The sequence below is a fragment of the Podarcis muralis genome, chromosome 12 (assembly GCF_964188315.1).
Source record: "Podarcis muralis chromosome 12, rPodMur119.hap1.1, whole genome shotgun sequence".
Lineage (NCBI taxonomy): Eukaryota > Metazoa > Chordata > Lepidosauria > Squamata > Lacertidae > Podarcis > Podarcis muralis.
In genome coordinates, this window is record NC_135666.1 from 44,251,610 (window position 1) to 44,265,982 (window position 14,373).

Sequence of the window (14,373 nt, forward strand, 5' to 3'; positions counted from 1 at the left end):
GAGTAGTTCAGTCTTCATGGGGGGGGGGGGGAGGTGACAACAGGAACAGGTAACCAAAACCAGACGTCAGACCACAAACACAAAAGAGGTTCAAGAAAAGAAGACTGCAAAGAAATGGGAGGTTTGATGCTCTCCTTAGCATAAGGCTTTTGCCCATAGCTGATTTCTGAAAGCCCTTGAGACCCACCAGAAATCGTGACTGAGCAAAGGAAACCTTCCTCTTGTATATATGCAGAACTGGGGGCTGCTGCACTGACTGGGTGCTTTTTCATCCTTGATGAAGGATTTGCTCCCTCCCACCTTGGGGCCGAGTCCTGCTGCTGACAGTCTAATGAGTAAGTATTTGCTCGGCACTGTGGACCACCAGCTACCCGGAAGAGCTGACTTCTGCTGCTGTTCATCTTCATAAGGCCTTCTGGACAAACAAACAAACAAACAAACAAACAAACAAAAAGGAAAAAAGGGGACCCTTGAAGGGAGAAGAAAGGTGGTGTTCACTCTTAAATCCATGTGTTTCTTTTTGGTTCTTCACAGTTTTATCATAGCCTACTTTTCACCCAGTTTTATATATATATGTGATGGGCACAGCATGGACTCAGTGATGGTGTCTTGAACTATGCCTCGTTTACACCGGATTCAGCTGTCACTCCTTGGATAGCTGAAGATGCTTTCCCCCCAAGAAGCCACCTTGGCACGCCTGTGCTGTAAATATTTGGGCTCTGCATAAAAGACTTCTACACTGTGTTGCCTGCAAATAGCCGTTCTCCCCAGTGATCACCTCACAACTGTTTTATCCATTCTTTTGAAAGCTTTGCAGTACAGTGGTTTTTCACTCTCTATCATGTTTTGCTGTCAACTTTAATCCTTGCATTCCGTTTGAACACTCTTCATAAACCTTTATAAACTAACACCATGGTATATATTTTTGAAAAAATAATGATGATAATTCTGAATTTGGAACTCTGAGCGTTAATTGGCTACCTCTTCAGCAGAAAAAAATAATCTTAGTCACATAGGATTCAAGAAAGAATGAATTTGAGATTTTTAGAACGCAATAACAAAGCTATTTTAAATCAGTAATATGCCTTCACCGAATCACAAATTAAACCAGAAATGCTTCTGAGAACTATTTTTTAAATGTTTTCTTTAAATGTTTTTCAAAATAGCAAATACCTATTCCCGCAAAAAATACTTTCCATCAAATTCTAAAGTATAATGTGCGCAATTTTACAAGCCACAGCAAATCACTTCATAATGCTGTCGTGTTTCATCTTTCCATTACCTATGCAGAAATTACCTTTTTAAAACGATCCGAAAAGCCCTTGCATTGTTGTCCAAAGCATGATACAGAAAGTGCACTTTTGTGTGTGTCGCAAACCCGACATGCCTGTCTGGTGGGTCTGGATTCCGATCTCACGGCAACGAAAAAGGGAACACCCTCATTGGGTCAAATATTAAATCGCTCTGAGTGTGATCCAAATCAGACCAGCCATGCGTATGTGACGAAGTAGAATAGCCTGGAGAGTGTGGATTTCAACACTGCATTTGTATGGGAAGAGCTTTCTGCAGGTCTTCAGTGCAAAGCTGCAGTCTTGGCATGCCTCTCTATTAAACGTGTAGCCTTTGTGTCCTACCAGCATGCTGCTTCCGTAATCCCTGACACTCCACAAAATAATGCAATGATGTACCTGGAAAGAAATAATGAAGCTGGTGAGATTATATACCGCCTCTTTTCTCCTGTATGTCGCTGGTGTTATTACAGGCAGTAAGATCTCTTGTGCTCCTGTTCATCTCCTCAGGGTGTTGTCGCCGATACCTCTCCACAGACAGTAGCACCTTCATCACAGGAAGCCAGTGGTCAGCAACAACAGATGGCTGTGGAAACGTCCAGTGAACATGCACCCACGTATTCCTACCAACAGTCAAAGTAAGTTGACGGCGTTCGTCAAATGTGAATCGGGAACACATCATAATTCAGAGGAAACATTTTGAAGTGGCGCCGGTTAATAGGACAAAAACAATTATGCATTGTGTAGGGACGCGGGTGGCGCTGTGGGTTAAATCACAGAGCCTAGGACTTGCCAATCAGAAGGTCGGCGGTTCGAATCCCCGCGACAGGGTGAGCTCCCGTTGCTCGGTCCCTGCTCCTGCCAACCTAGCAGTTCGAAAGCACGTCAAAGTGCAAGTAGATAAATAGGTACCGCTCTGGCAGGAAGGTAAATGGCGTTTCTGTGCGCTCTCTGGTTCACGAGATGAGCGCCGCAACCCCAGAGTCGGTCACGACTGGACCTAATGGTCAGGGGTCCCTTTACCTTTACCTATGTGTGTGTGTGTGTGTGAGAGAGAGAAGGGGGGGCCTGTCTTTTATTCCCATTTTAAAAACGGGGAATTGAGAAAGATATATTAAGTCTATTGAAACCATACCAACAATGAAATCCGCTCAGTGCCCACCCTTTCATTAAAAACAGTCAGTTCCCCAAAGCCTCTTTGAACAAGAACATTTTCACCTGCTGGCAGAAGGACAGCAAAGAGGGAGCCAATCTAGCTTCTCTAGGGAGGGAGTCCCAAAGTCTGAGAGCAGCCACCAGGCTCATAACCAGCATTTTGAATTGTGCCCGGAAACAGATGGATAGGCAATGGAGCTGTTGTAGCAAGGGAACTGTCTGCTCCTGGTCGACAATCTGGCTGCGGTTCTTTGAGCCAGTTGAAGTTTCTGAGCACTTTTCAAAGGCAGCCCCGCATAGAGCGTGCCACAGTAATCCAAATAGGATGTAACTAAGGTGTGTGTCACTGTGGCCAAATCAGACACCTCAAGGAACAAGCCCAACTGTTGCACTAGCTTAAATTGTGCAGATACACTCCTGGCCACTGCAGAGACTTGGGCATCCATGTTCAGGGCTGAGTCCAGGAGCAAGGCCAAAATGCAAACCTGTGTCTTCAGGGGGAGTGTTATACCATCCAACACAGTCTGAATCCCTATTCTGCCTTCCAGCTGACCCAAAGCACATCTGTCTTGTCTGGATTAGGTTTCAATTTGTTCCCCCTCATCCAATCCATTACAGATGACAGACACCAGTTTAGAACTGAAGCAGCTTCCTTGGGTTTAGGTGGGAAGGATAAATAGTGCTGACTGATTTAACCTTACTATTATTTCCTTTTCCCCCTCACTCTACACACAGCTTCCTTGTTCTTCTAGAGCAGCTGAAACTTGCCCCATTTTCTGCACACTCAGAGTTGTGTTCTGTCTTCTGTTTTAGAGCAGAGCCACACCGTACATTTAAAGGACATTCAACACACATTAAAAGCACATGGCTTCCCCCAAAGAATCATGGGAACTGTACTTTGTTAAGGGATCTAGGAATTGTAGGAGAAAACTGCAGTTTCACAGATTTTGGACGGAGGCGCCATATCCTTTGAATGTGCTTTGAGTGTGATGTGCACATCTGCCATTAGTGCACCTTGAGTCGTTTTTAATTTATCAGCGCTCTGTTTTGTAATCCCTTTGAAGCTGCTACGCACAACTGTCTGTGATTGCTGTAGCATACAGTACTGTGATAGCACTGTGCACAAGCATTTACCGTGGTAAGCAACACAATTTTACCAGGAGCAGTATTATGCCACACCCTTATTGCTGAAAATCCTTTGCTGTGTCTGATTTGGAGGCACACGCGTGGTGCTGGCAGCAGGCCATACGACACTCCTGGTTTAGCAGCAATGGCAGGAATATTGGAAAATCTGCCAAGTGTGTAAGATCTTACACGGCACTGGGTGAGATCTTGCCCCAAACCAGCACAATGTTGCCTGAAATGGCCTCTGATAGTGGTGGTACTTCTCCACCAGCAGCAGATTTGGCAGGGTGCGTGGCAGTGACAGAGCGGGCAGTCCACACAAGAGGCAGCAGCAGGTATAGTGGTGGCGGCGGCAGCGACAGCAGGACAAGGCGAAATGGGATAGGGCTCCCCTATCTGGCGTAAGACAATAGTTTTAGGTACAGTGGTGCCTCGCAAGACGAAATTAATCCGTTCCGCGAGTCTCTTCGTCTTGCGGTTTTTTCGTCTTGCGAAGCACGGCTATTAGCGGCTTAGCGGCTATTAACAGCTTAGCGGCTATTAACGGCTTAGCAGCTATTAACGGCTTAGCGGCTTTAAGAAAAAGGAAACAAACTCGCAAGAACTCGCAAGACGTTTCGTCTTGCAAAGCAAGCCCATAGGGAAATTCGCCTTGCGAGTTTTTCGTCTTGCGAGGCATTCGTCTTGCGGGGCACCACTGTATTCTCTCCACGGTCAGGCACTCTGAGCTAGAAAGAGCTAAGATGATCTTAGAAAGTGCCAGGCAGAGTTCTGGGTTCTCTGTGCAATTATAAAATTCTTCACTGGGTCAAAGGAAGATGCATGCCATTAAATATATTCTAACAGAAAGGATGAGTGAAGAAATTATTGACAGCAGGGGGTGTTACAGAGAGTGGCAGGTGGGAAGTTCAGCTGAGAAGAGACGTGTCAAGAGAGTTAGAGAGAAATAAGTGACTGAGTTGAGGGAGAGTGAAAATAGAGGCAAAATGCTTTGGAAACTATTCGTTATAATTTATTAAGTGTCTCCTTGTTCTATACTCGCTGCCTTGCGGGACATTTCGGGAGGCTAAGAAGTAAGCTCTGCACAAATCTAGAGTGGAGTCCCTAAGGCAACCTTCCGACAACTCCTGCAGCCAAGCTGGTGCCAAACGTATCGCTCTGCTTTCCTTTGCACCATATCAGTGAGGCCGAGAGGGGGGTCTTGTTGTCTGGGCAGCCCAGGACCTCCATACACATTGCCCAGGCTTGCACTTCAGAGAGGTCACTTTGGTGCTGCCAGAACAACATAGGAGGCCGCAGTTATGAGTTACCAGTCTCTGCAGCCACAGCAGGCGCTGTGATTCTCCTGGGATTTGAATTCACCCCCCAGAGGCTCACTCCATTGTCTCTCAAGACAGATGGATGCCGACAATGACTTGTTCTTGCTGTTATTTTTCAGATCTCTATTACCCCCCCCCCCCCACTTTTAAATCCATTTATGATATATGGGATTCTAGGTTAGCAGATCTCACCCACTGTCCTCCTTTTGAATTAGCCAGGTAAATAAATACAAGGTGTGCCTGACTACTGTCTGCAAATCAGTAGCGGGTTATTTTGGGGACTGTTAAGGGAAAGTTTGATTGGACCAACCAGGTGATCTCTAGGGCCCAGGGCATTTCAAGAATTTTACAGATACACTTATTATAATCCTTTGGTCTCAATGTATTTTTTTAAAGCATTTTGCATTTTCTGCATTCTCCCTATGCTAAGTAAGTTCAGCTTGGTTATAGCCAAGGGGTGGGGATTTTTTTTTTTTTTTTAAGTAGGTAGGCAGGATTATTTTGATTTAATGATTCCTTTAATTCAATTGTTTTTGCAGACAATAAACAGGACTGAAAAATGTCGGTCTGAAAAGTTTGCCTTGAATGGAGAAACTTCACCGAGCAAGAAGTTGGCATCCAGTTTGCACAGGCATCAACAGAGTTTTCTTTTAATTTTCTACCTTACCCAACGAAAACAAAACAGTGTTTCTATGTGCTGTGCAGATTGTTCAGTCATGTAGTCTGATAGTTTTATTTTTGCTATTTTTTTATTAAAGAAAAAAAAACCCACGGCAAAACACTGGGTTGGTCTTTTATCTGGATGAACATTTGAAATTCAGAATTTACTTGGAAGTGTAGATAGATTTGTTTTTGTTTTCCAAAAAGACACAAAAACAGAGAACCGATGATGTCAAGAGGGAGCAAGCTGAGATGAAAACTAATGGTCTTCCTCAAGAATCCAGCTACTCTTTCCCCTTTCCCTTTCTCCGTGAAATCCAGTGTGTCTTTTATTTTGGGTTCATTTTTCTTTCTTTGTTGTTTTTTTTTAGAAATGTTTAGGTAAGGTTTATCTTGAATCTTTATTGCCTTAATTTTAAGGACGTCAAAGGCTCTCAAGGCAAGCTGTCAACGTCTTGGTAGAAGAAAGGAAAATGGATTCAAACGTCCACGACATCAACTGGTGAAGTTCAACAGACTGAATTTTTAGGATGAACAAAAAATATATATAAAAGCTGTACAGTTTAGCAGAAAACGATCTTTTTCTTCTTTCGAAGAAAACTTGTTGATAAAGGAACTGTGGAGACTTCGAGAATTGAAAAACATGCAGACTTTTATGAACTTTCTTAGTGTTGACAGAGAAGAATCTAGAAAGCTAATGTGTTTTACAATAAAATTATTGAACTATGGGGGGGGGAATCAACTTGCATTTTAAGGAATGCAGGTTTTTTTCTTGCAGAATGGAGGTTTTTTTTTTAATTTACAAAGTGTGATCGCTGGCAAAAGCATTAGTGCTTTTTATCTGCAGTCTTTTTTATGAGCTTTAAAAAGTTTTTAGTCTGCTTAGCTTGTCACATTGCAAACACCTAGCTTAAAAGCATTGGGCGGGGGGGGGGAACTTAAGTAGATAGGAGCTTATGGTCAAAAAAGTGCAAAAAAAAAAAGCAATAGCTAGAAGAAATTGTTGACAATTTCTGTAGTCTTTCCTAGTTGTGATCAAATGCAGCCTATGGATGGCCTATTTTATACCAAAGATGAAATGACAACCTACCGCAGTCCAGAAGATAGAGTCGTTCCCCCCCCCCTTATTTCTTCATTATTATTTTTTTAAAAAAATCTTTATTTGACCTACATGGCCGGACCAGTTTCTTAACTTTGTGTTTGTTTAAACTACCTTCCACTGGTGTTGTACATTCTATATGCTTAGGCTTGTAATGGAAAGTTCTGAGTAGTTGGTACTTAGCAATGCTTAGCGGAATTTCACAGCATGAGAAAGATATCAGTCGCCAGCTGTTCTTACCCAGGTGCATTTAAACTTTGCTGAGCTTTTCCATTGCGTTGTCCGATTTCTTTTGTACTGAACCTACGGTCTTCCTTCTTCTCAGCATCTCACAGGTTCGTTTCCTCCTCCTCCTCTTCCTCCTCCCTGGGTCATCTTCCCGTGCTCAGAACCAGCCATCTCCATTTTGCATTTTGGCGGTCTGCTCAAGTCACTTAGAAGATGATTCTAAAAAGTAGGCGATTGGTGTTTTCGTCTTAACTCTCCCCTGCAAGAAGAAAGATTAAAATGGTTAGTTCTCTCATGCTAGCATGAAGCTAACAACCACTTTGTACTAACTGGCTTTCTGTTGTCTTAATATGTTTGCTGACAATCATTAATTAGTTTGATTAGGCAAAAGACAATAGCAAGTACGTTGAATTGGCAAAGAAACCCTATTTTTAAATGATAAAAGAGTTTATGGAGTCTATATATTGGAGGGCCTAAGAGAATTATCCTTCCCCCACCCAAAAAAGGGAAGGGTGTCATGCAGTGAGAATTCTAAGACTGGCAGTGAAGAAGGCGCCTCCAAATTTTACCAATTCCCTTATAAGTGTATGTGGAAAGTTTTAAAAGTATGCATTCCATTCATTTCCAACTTCCTTGTTCTCTAGTAAGTTTCAACAAGCGGCACAATCCACTGGGAATCTCTGCTGTGTAAACACGGTTTAAAAACGAAGGGGAGTTAAGCATAACATAAGCCTGAGCATTCCCATAGAGGTTGGGCAGGTTGCTGGAGATTACTGCTCCAATATTGCCACCACTCTTGATGAATGAGGCACCAAAGTAGAAGATTTCTGTTCTCTGTAGCAGGCAAAAAGATCTAGCGAAGGAAGCACTTAAACAAAGCCCAAATGATTGAAATGGCCTCCAGTGGCAACAGCGGTGGGGTGGCTGTTAAATGTTGATGGGTTCACCGCAATGACAGTGGTGTCTTCAAAACAGGGTAACCATACTGAAAAGTGACAATAATATTATATATATATATATAAATGCTAAAACAGGTTTCCTTTGAATCGACCAGGTTCAATGGCCCCAGTTGTGATGTTAAGGATGCAACCTATGAAACACACAAGCCTCAGCGATAGGATAGGAAGTTTGTGGGAGGAATGTCCACGGAGTCCATGGTTACTTTAAATGACTTTTTAAAGAATCAAGTATTTTTTTAAGAATGCTAAAAAGTGTTTCCTTATTTTTAAATGTAAGTATCTCTTGTTTGGTGGGGATGGGATTGGGTTACCCAAACAAATGGCTGCTAAATATGCAACGTTAAATATGAAAAACGTAAAAATTAAAAACAGTGGAACCATCTAGCCAACCGTTATAGACAAGGGGGGCCTGGCTATGTGAGATTCTAAAAGTACATGTAGTTTTCCAGTTACTACATATGGACTATTCTGACTCAAAGGACCACAGCGCTGGGGTCATGGGGGGAGTTTCCATGTTATGTAAAGATCTTTAGCTTCTTCCTTTCTTTCACGTGCTTTGCCACTGCTGTTTACTTTCTGTGATCATCACTTGATTATTTTCTCTTTTTTTCCTTTGGAAAGCATGTGCCTGTTGGATGGGACATGGGGAAAATAATCAAGCCAGCCTTATTTTTCTTCCTTTTAATGCTGTATCTTTTTTTCCTGTATGTATAAAATAGAGATTATTCTTCTGTGGCACAATTTTGTTGAATATGAAAGAAGCACGCGTTATTGTTTTGTTCTTTTTAAAAAAAAAAAAATTGTTCCTGTACAAATTCTAGTTTGGTGCAAAGAAAAGTCTCATTGCTGTTGACAGTGAGGCTGCAAGGTAGCTACCGTGTGGCTGGTGGGATATGCTGAAGTACCTTCCCGATTCTTCTGTTCGGAAATCTGTTGCTTTATTTATACATTCTCATTTTGTTTGACTTGGTTCAGCAAATACGGTTAAATCACGGAAGATTAAGTTGTCAGTGGGGCGGCGGCAGCAGCAAATAGTCCATATCATGACTTCAGGTGTTTTTTAAAAAGCTGTTTCGATTGTTTAATTTCCTTTAGACATCCTACTTCTTTGTTGTTTGGCAAAAGGAAAAGAAAGAACTATCCGTTCCTATAAATCACCTGACATTGATAGATCCACTTTGATAAACTGACCAGCTAACAGCCTGGAAGTAAATCCATAATATGTTCGGGGCTGCACTGGCATAAATGGCCACTGAACACCCCCCTCAAAAAGAAACCCCCCAAGGGTGAGCCTTCATTCTAAATTTAGTTTTATTAACAATTTGATTTGCTTCACATTTATGAGTCTTCCTGCTTGGTCCGGGGGTGGGTTCAAGATCTTTGTCCGGTTGCTGCAAGATGGTAGGAACTTAATATTTTGACCTTGTGCAGACCCGACTGCGCAAAATAATATAAATGGCAAGTTGGAAAACAAGATTCTTCTTCCTCTAGTGAACATTTCCATGCATAGTCTTTATCCAACTCCAACCTAAGATGGTGCTTCAATTTTGGCCTAGATAGGTCCAAGTTCAAAAATCCTTAGAATTACGTTATCTGCTTTGCACAACCACAGAAGTTTTATTTCCCCCAAAAACTAGGTTCCAGATTTCAAAGCCGTTTTCAGTACAACATGGTGTGGCTGCTGTTAGAAGAGATCTGAGTCTTGCTGGACATGTAAGCTGTCTGATGCCCCTCAAAGGTGCTTGCAAGTTTGCAACCTCAATATACATAGACTTTGCATTTCAGAATGTCCGCAAGGTCTACCCAGACAGTAATGATTTTTATGTGCTCAGTGTTAAAGTTCTTTGTGAGTATCAGCGACTCTTTCTTGCAGGGATATCTAACCCCTTGATATCCTATAGAGAGAAGGAATTGTGAAACTTCCACTATTGATTAACTTATTGCACTGAGCATTCCCTTACTGCTACAGAATATTGGCAATGTTTACATAAGGACTCTCGATTTCTCAGAATGAGAGTTGAAGTTAACGGATGGAGCTGAAACCCACTTATCTATACTTTGCTCCAGTAATAGGGATGTGGGTGGTGCTGTGATCTAAACCACTGAGCCTCTTGGGCTTGCCAATCAGAAGGTTGGGGGTTTGAATCCCCACGATGGAGTGAGGTCCCGTTACTCTGTCCCCGCTCCTGCCAACCTAGCAGTTCGAAAGCACCCCAGTGCAAGTAGATAAATAGGTACCGCTGCAGCGAGAAGGTAAACGGCATTTCCATGTGCTCTGGTTTCCGTCACGGTGCCCTGTTGCACCAGAAGCGGTTTAGTCCATGCTGGCCACATGACCTGGAAAGCTGTCTGTAGACAAATGCCAGCTCCCTTGGCCCTGAAGCAAGATGAGCACCGCAACCCCATAGTCACCTTTGACAGGACTTAACTGTCCAGGGATCCTTTACCTTTACCTTTTTACCTTGCTCCAGTAATGTATTTTGAAGGAAAACAAGTTTCTTTGCAGATCCCTTCTTTGAGCACACACCATCACTTGCGTTGTCACCTGCACAGACGGGCACTTACACAGACACATGGAAGTCCCCATAACTTCATCTTCTTCCTGATCTAATAATCCTGCACCTTAAATGTACAGATTAGGTCACCAATCAAAAGCAATGCAGAAGGAGCCCCTCAAATGCCAATATCAGCATCAGCTGGGTGGGTGATGGGATGCTGGCATGCAAACAACTCTATTAGGGTTATCCAGTTGTGATTCCATCTTCCACATGTTGCCAAGGCAACACGGAATTGCTGAGAAGCAGTTTTTGGATGACTAGCCACACAACTGTGACGACATCTGAACTGGGCCTTAAAAGATAGACTTCGATCTTGATGTTATCTTGCAACAAATTGTTTGAAGGATTCTATGGCTTTTTCAGCAGTTCCAGATCTCCGCTCAGCAAAAGTATTTTGATCTGAGCTGATTTCCTGCCAATTCATTTGAATCCAAGTATTTGATTATGGTGACTAGTTACGGAGCAAAGGGTAAGATTTTAAAATGCTGGAAAAGAGACTTTTAAAAATTACGCAGTTGTCTTACAAGATTCTATTTTTTGAAGGCCCCCTGGTAGCATCCAAGGATTTTGGATTCCTCTGTCAGTGAACCCTGAAAGTGTTACTGGATGTGGGTTTGTAGCTGCATGGCTTGCCAAGAAGCTTAAAGTGTCTCACTGCAGTAGTTCAAAGCAGAACTTTAGAGATATTTTGAAGTAATTCCATTGTGTTCTGCAATATTGGTGTTCACGTCTGAGGAAGAAAAGTGGTGAACAGGCAAACAAGGGATTTTGCAGTGAGCCTAAGCATTAAAAATGCATTTTACGTTATCAAAAATAAGAAGGAAGGATATTATTTATGTATGTGTGGCGACCAAACTCAGCAGATTTGAGAATGCCTGCAGTGTAATAAAAGTTTATTTTTAATATGTCACAGTATTTTGATCTAAATTATGTTGTCTATGGTATTAAAGAAATGATGTGAAATATGTAGAAAGTTGCCTTGGTTCATGATTTTAAGCCTGAAGGTGGCTTATCAGCCACCACCCCTATCATTTTAATGCTGAGACTGACATGAGTGAAACAGGTTTAAGGATAGTCTCCGGGACTATTACCTGTATAGTAAAAGTCATGTGAAAAGTGTGATTATGGGCTTAACATAATGAATCAATCCACATGGTGATGAGACCAAATATGGAATTTGAAGATAGTTGTGTTTGAGTCATACATGGCCAACATTTCATTTCAAGGCTTTATTTAACATGAAATTGGTTCTGATGTACAAAGGTATAAAGGATTTTCAAGTCCTCAGCGTTAGACCAAGGATATTCTAGCGGTGTGATGACATTGCAAAGGGGAAAAAAGCACGCTGCATGTTTCAGAGAACCTCTCCTTTTTTTAAAAAAAAAAAAAAACCCTATCTTGTTCCTCTACAGCGGTGGGTGAGTTACTTCATTTTGAATAAAGCATAAACATAATCATGCATGTAAGCACCCATGTGCGTACTTGGCAAGGAAGGTCAGTGACTGATCCGATCTTTCTAGTCCTTGTTGAGCAGTTTCAGGAATCATGAAACATCAGAAGAAAGGTTATTTCTCTTAGGAGGGGAAAAAAACCCTTCTTCTACTGTCATATCACCTAAAGTGGATTCCAGTCTCAAATTCCTCTTCATACCTCAGACTACAGAAAAGAAACAGTATTTTCACTTTTACTGACATGTTCTTTGTTAAAAAAAATAAATGGAAATGTTTGACAAATGCTGTAAAGTGAATGTCGGGTTTGCTTCTGTGGGGATTAAAATTCTTGTGTTTACATAAATGGGTTTATATTTTGACAGCTATTACACTTGAGGTTCTTCCATCCTAATAACTATTTGTTAGGAGCTGTGAATGATCTGCTATTAGTCCCGAATTATTACTACATTCTGATGCTGAAAGATTTTTTTACTGAAAACAAAAGCTGGGGGAGGGAAGGGTTTTGTTCTAGATTATAATTGTGTTTTCTAACTTGATTTTGTTTTTGGTTTTTTTACTTTGGAAAGAAGTTTTGTGCATCTAAAAGGTTTGGGTCAATAGGTTATTCAAAGCTGAAAAATTGCATGGGCCAGTTCATCAAACTTGGTTGAATTGGTTGAAACATGTAGGTTGACTGTTCATGCTGTGCCTTTGCAGTTGGGGAAATAGAAATTTTAGTGCTTCACTGTGAAGTTATAAAGTATATGAGGTGCTGCCCTTAGATGTTTTTACATCTGAAAAGTCAAAATGATCCCTTTGATATCCTAATTGATACCCTGGTTGAATATTGAAATGAAGGGAGAGGTATGCCACACTGATTGTATCTCCTTGTGGCAAGCAAATCAAATGACCCAATCACAAGCAGAAAGCCAATAATATAAGCTGAAATAAAAAAAATCACCATGTGTTGGGTGGTTGTATCCAACCTTCATTCATCCCTAACCTGACCAACAATCTTTACAAGAAGCACTCAGGTGAATATTTGGACAAAGACACATCATGGGCCTAGTCTATCTACAGCGCAAAAAAAATATATGTTTTGTTCATTGGTCTTACAAAAACACAATGCTACTAATTGGAGATTGCAAATTTAAGATTGGCTGAACTAGGCTGGCCTAAATGGTCATGCTGGAACAAGCTCTTTTCCCCCTCATTGATATACACCTCAAGGAAATAAGTTTCTTGTAATAAAACCGGAAGTGTCAATATTTCATACAGCAAACTTTAAACTGTTCCCTGCCCCCCTCTATTTCAAATGAAAAGGCTCCTGTCTGGTTAAAACGAAATCGAATCAAGGAACCAGGGCTGTGAAACAAGATTAAATTCCTACCCAGCAAATGGAAAACACTTTGCAGGCCTCCCAGTTCCCAAAGCGCAGCCCAAAAGAACTCTGAAAGGAATTAAAATAACAATTCTGACTTGTAAGGGCATCTTTGTGCTAATGTTTCAAAATGTCATGAAAAGTTCTGTATTGCTGAGGGGGAGGGTTTCCCCCTCGTTCTCTTTTTTTTTATTTCTGTTTGTACCACAATCCTAATAGCTGCCATTTTCCCAATCCTGGGGCTTTCTGTAGATCAGTGGATGTTAGGTTTAAACCTCTCTTTTCTTTGATGAAGCTTTCAATAAAAAAAAACAAAACTAAAGAAAAGCACTGAGTCTTGTGTTTTCTTGAGGCTGGCGTGGATCAAACTGAAGGGTGGCACAGTGTCCAGCACTAACGGGTCAGAGTGAGACCTCTGAAATCCTCCTGAGAAATGAAGACTGTCACAACATCTGGACCGAGATAATCTCAGTGTTTGCAAGGAAGAAAGTGTATTCTGTGGATAATTACACTATTATAACATAGCTCAAAAGACCCTGAAATGCACAGAAATTAGAATAATCTGGGGGTAATTTTTAAAAAGGAACTGCAAGCTCCAACAGAATTGAAGAACAGTCCTATAGCTATGAGGAGAGAATCCATGGTTGAGGAATCGCCACATCCTGACATGTTCTCTGGCCACAATCTTCTATCTGGTGCAGACTTCCCTAAAAGGCTCTGTTTCTGACTACAGAAGACCACAGAGACCTCCAGGGATAGACTTCCCTCAGTCAGTGAAGAGGGAAGTCCACAGCACCCAGTCACCCTCCTAGCGGGCACAGAACTGCTCTTTTAATTGGCAGACTAATAAATCAGAGTTTTGTAGGGCAATGGTTATGTCAAGTTTGCTTGGAAGTAAATCCCACTAGGTTCAGTGGGACGCTTCCAAGTAAAACAGTAAAGGAAAGCAACCTAAATCACATTAAAATTTGCCCGGGCTCTACAATTATTCCGTGGCGCTGAGACTAAAACTTAAGTTGGCTATGCAGAGTCTCCCATCTCTTTGTGCATTCGCGGTTTGCAAAAGCTGTTGCTCACCCCATTTGAAAGCTCAGCATTTATCCTTTTGCTAGACCTAGGGCAAGTCATAGAATGAAAGGCTGACTTTTCCATATATCCCCGGTGCAGATT

The 14,373-nt window shown here is 41.7% G+C and overlaps 1 protein-coding gene across 5 annotated transcripts in view; it reads left to right on the forward strand.

The window, feature by feature from the left end:
- RBMS3 (RNA binding motif single stranded interacting protein 3) overlaps positions 1–13,530 on the forward strand; it is a 749,106-nt gene extending 735,576 nt beyond the window's left edge. For 3 of the 5 annotated variants that reach the window (XM_077916334.1, XM_077916335.1, XM_077916337.1), the window contains 2 exons: positions 1,800–1,927; positions 5,428–13,530. In XM_077916334.1, coding sequence (XP_077772460.1) covers positions 1,800–1,927; positions 5,428–5,434 — 135 coding nt within the window. In that variant the 3' untranslated portion in view covers positions 5,435–13,530. Of the gene's footprint in view, positions 1–1,799; positions 1,932–5,427 lie in introns of those variants that run through there. The other 2 variants (XM_077916336.1, XM_028750557.2) reach the window with 1 other exon arrangement.
- The last annotated feature ends 843 nt before the right edge of the window (positions 13,531–14,373 follow it).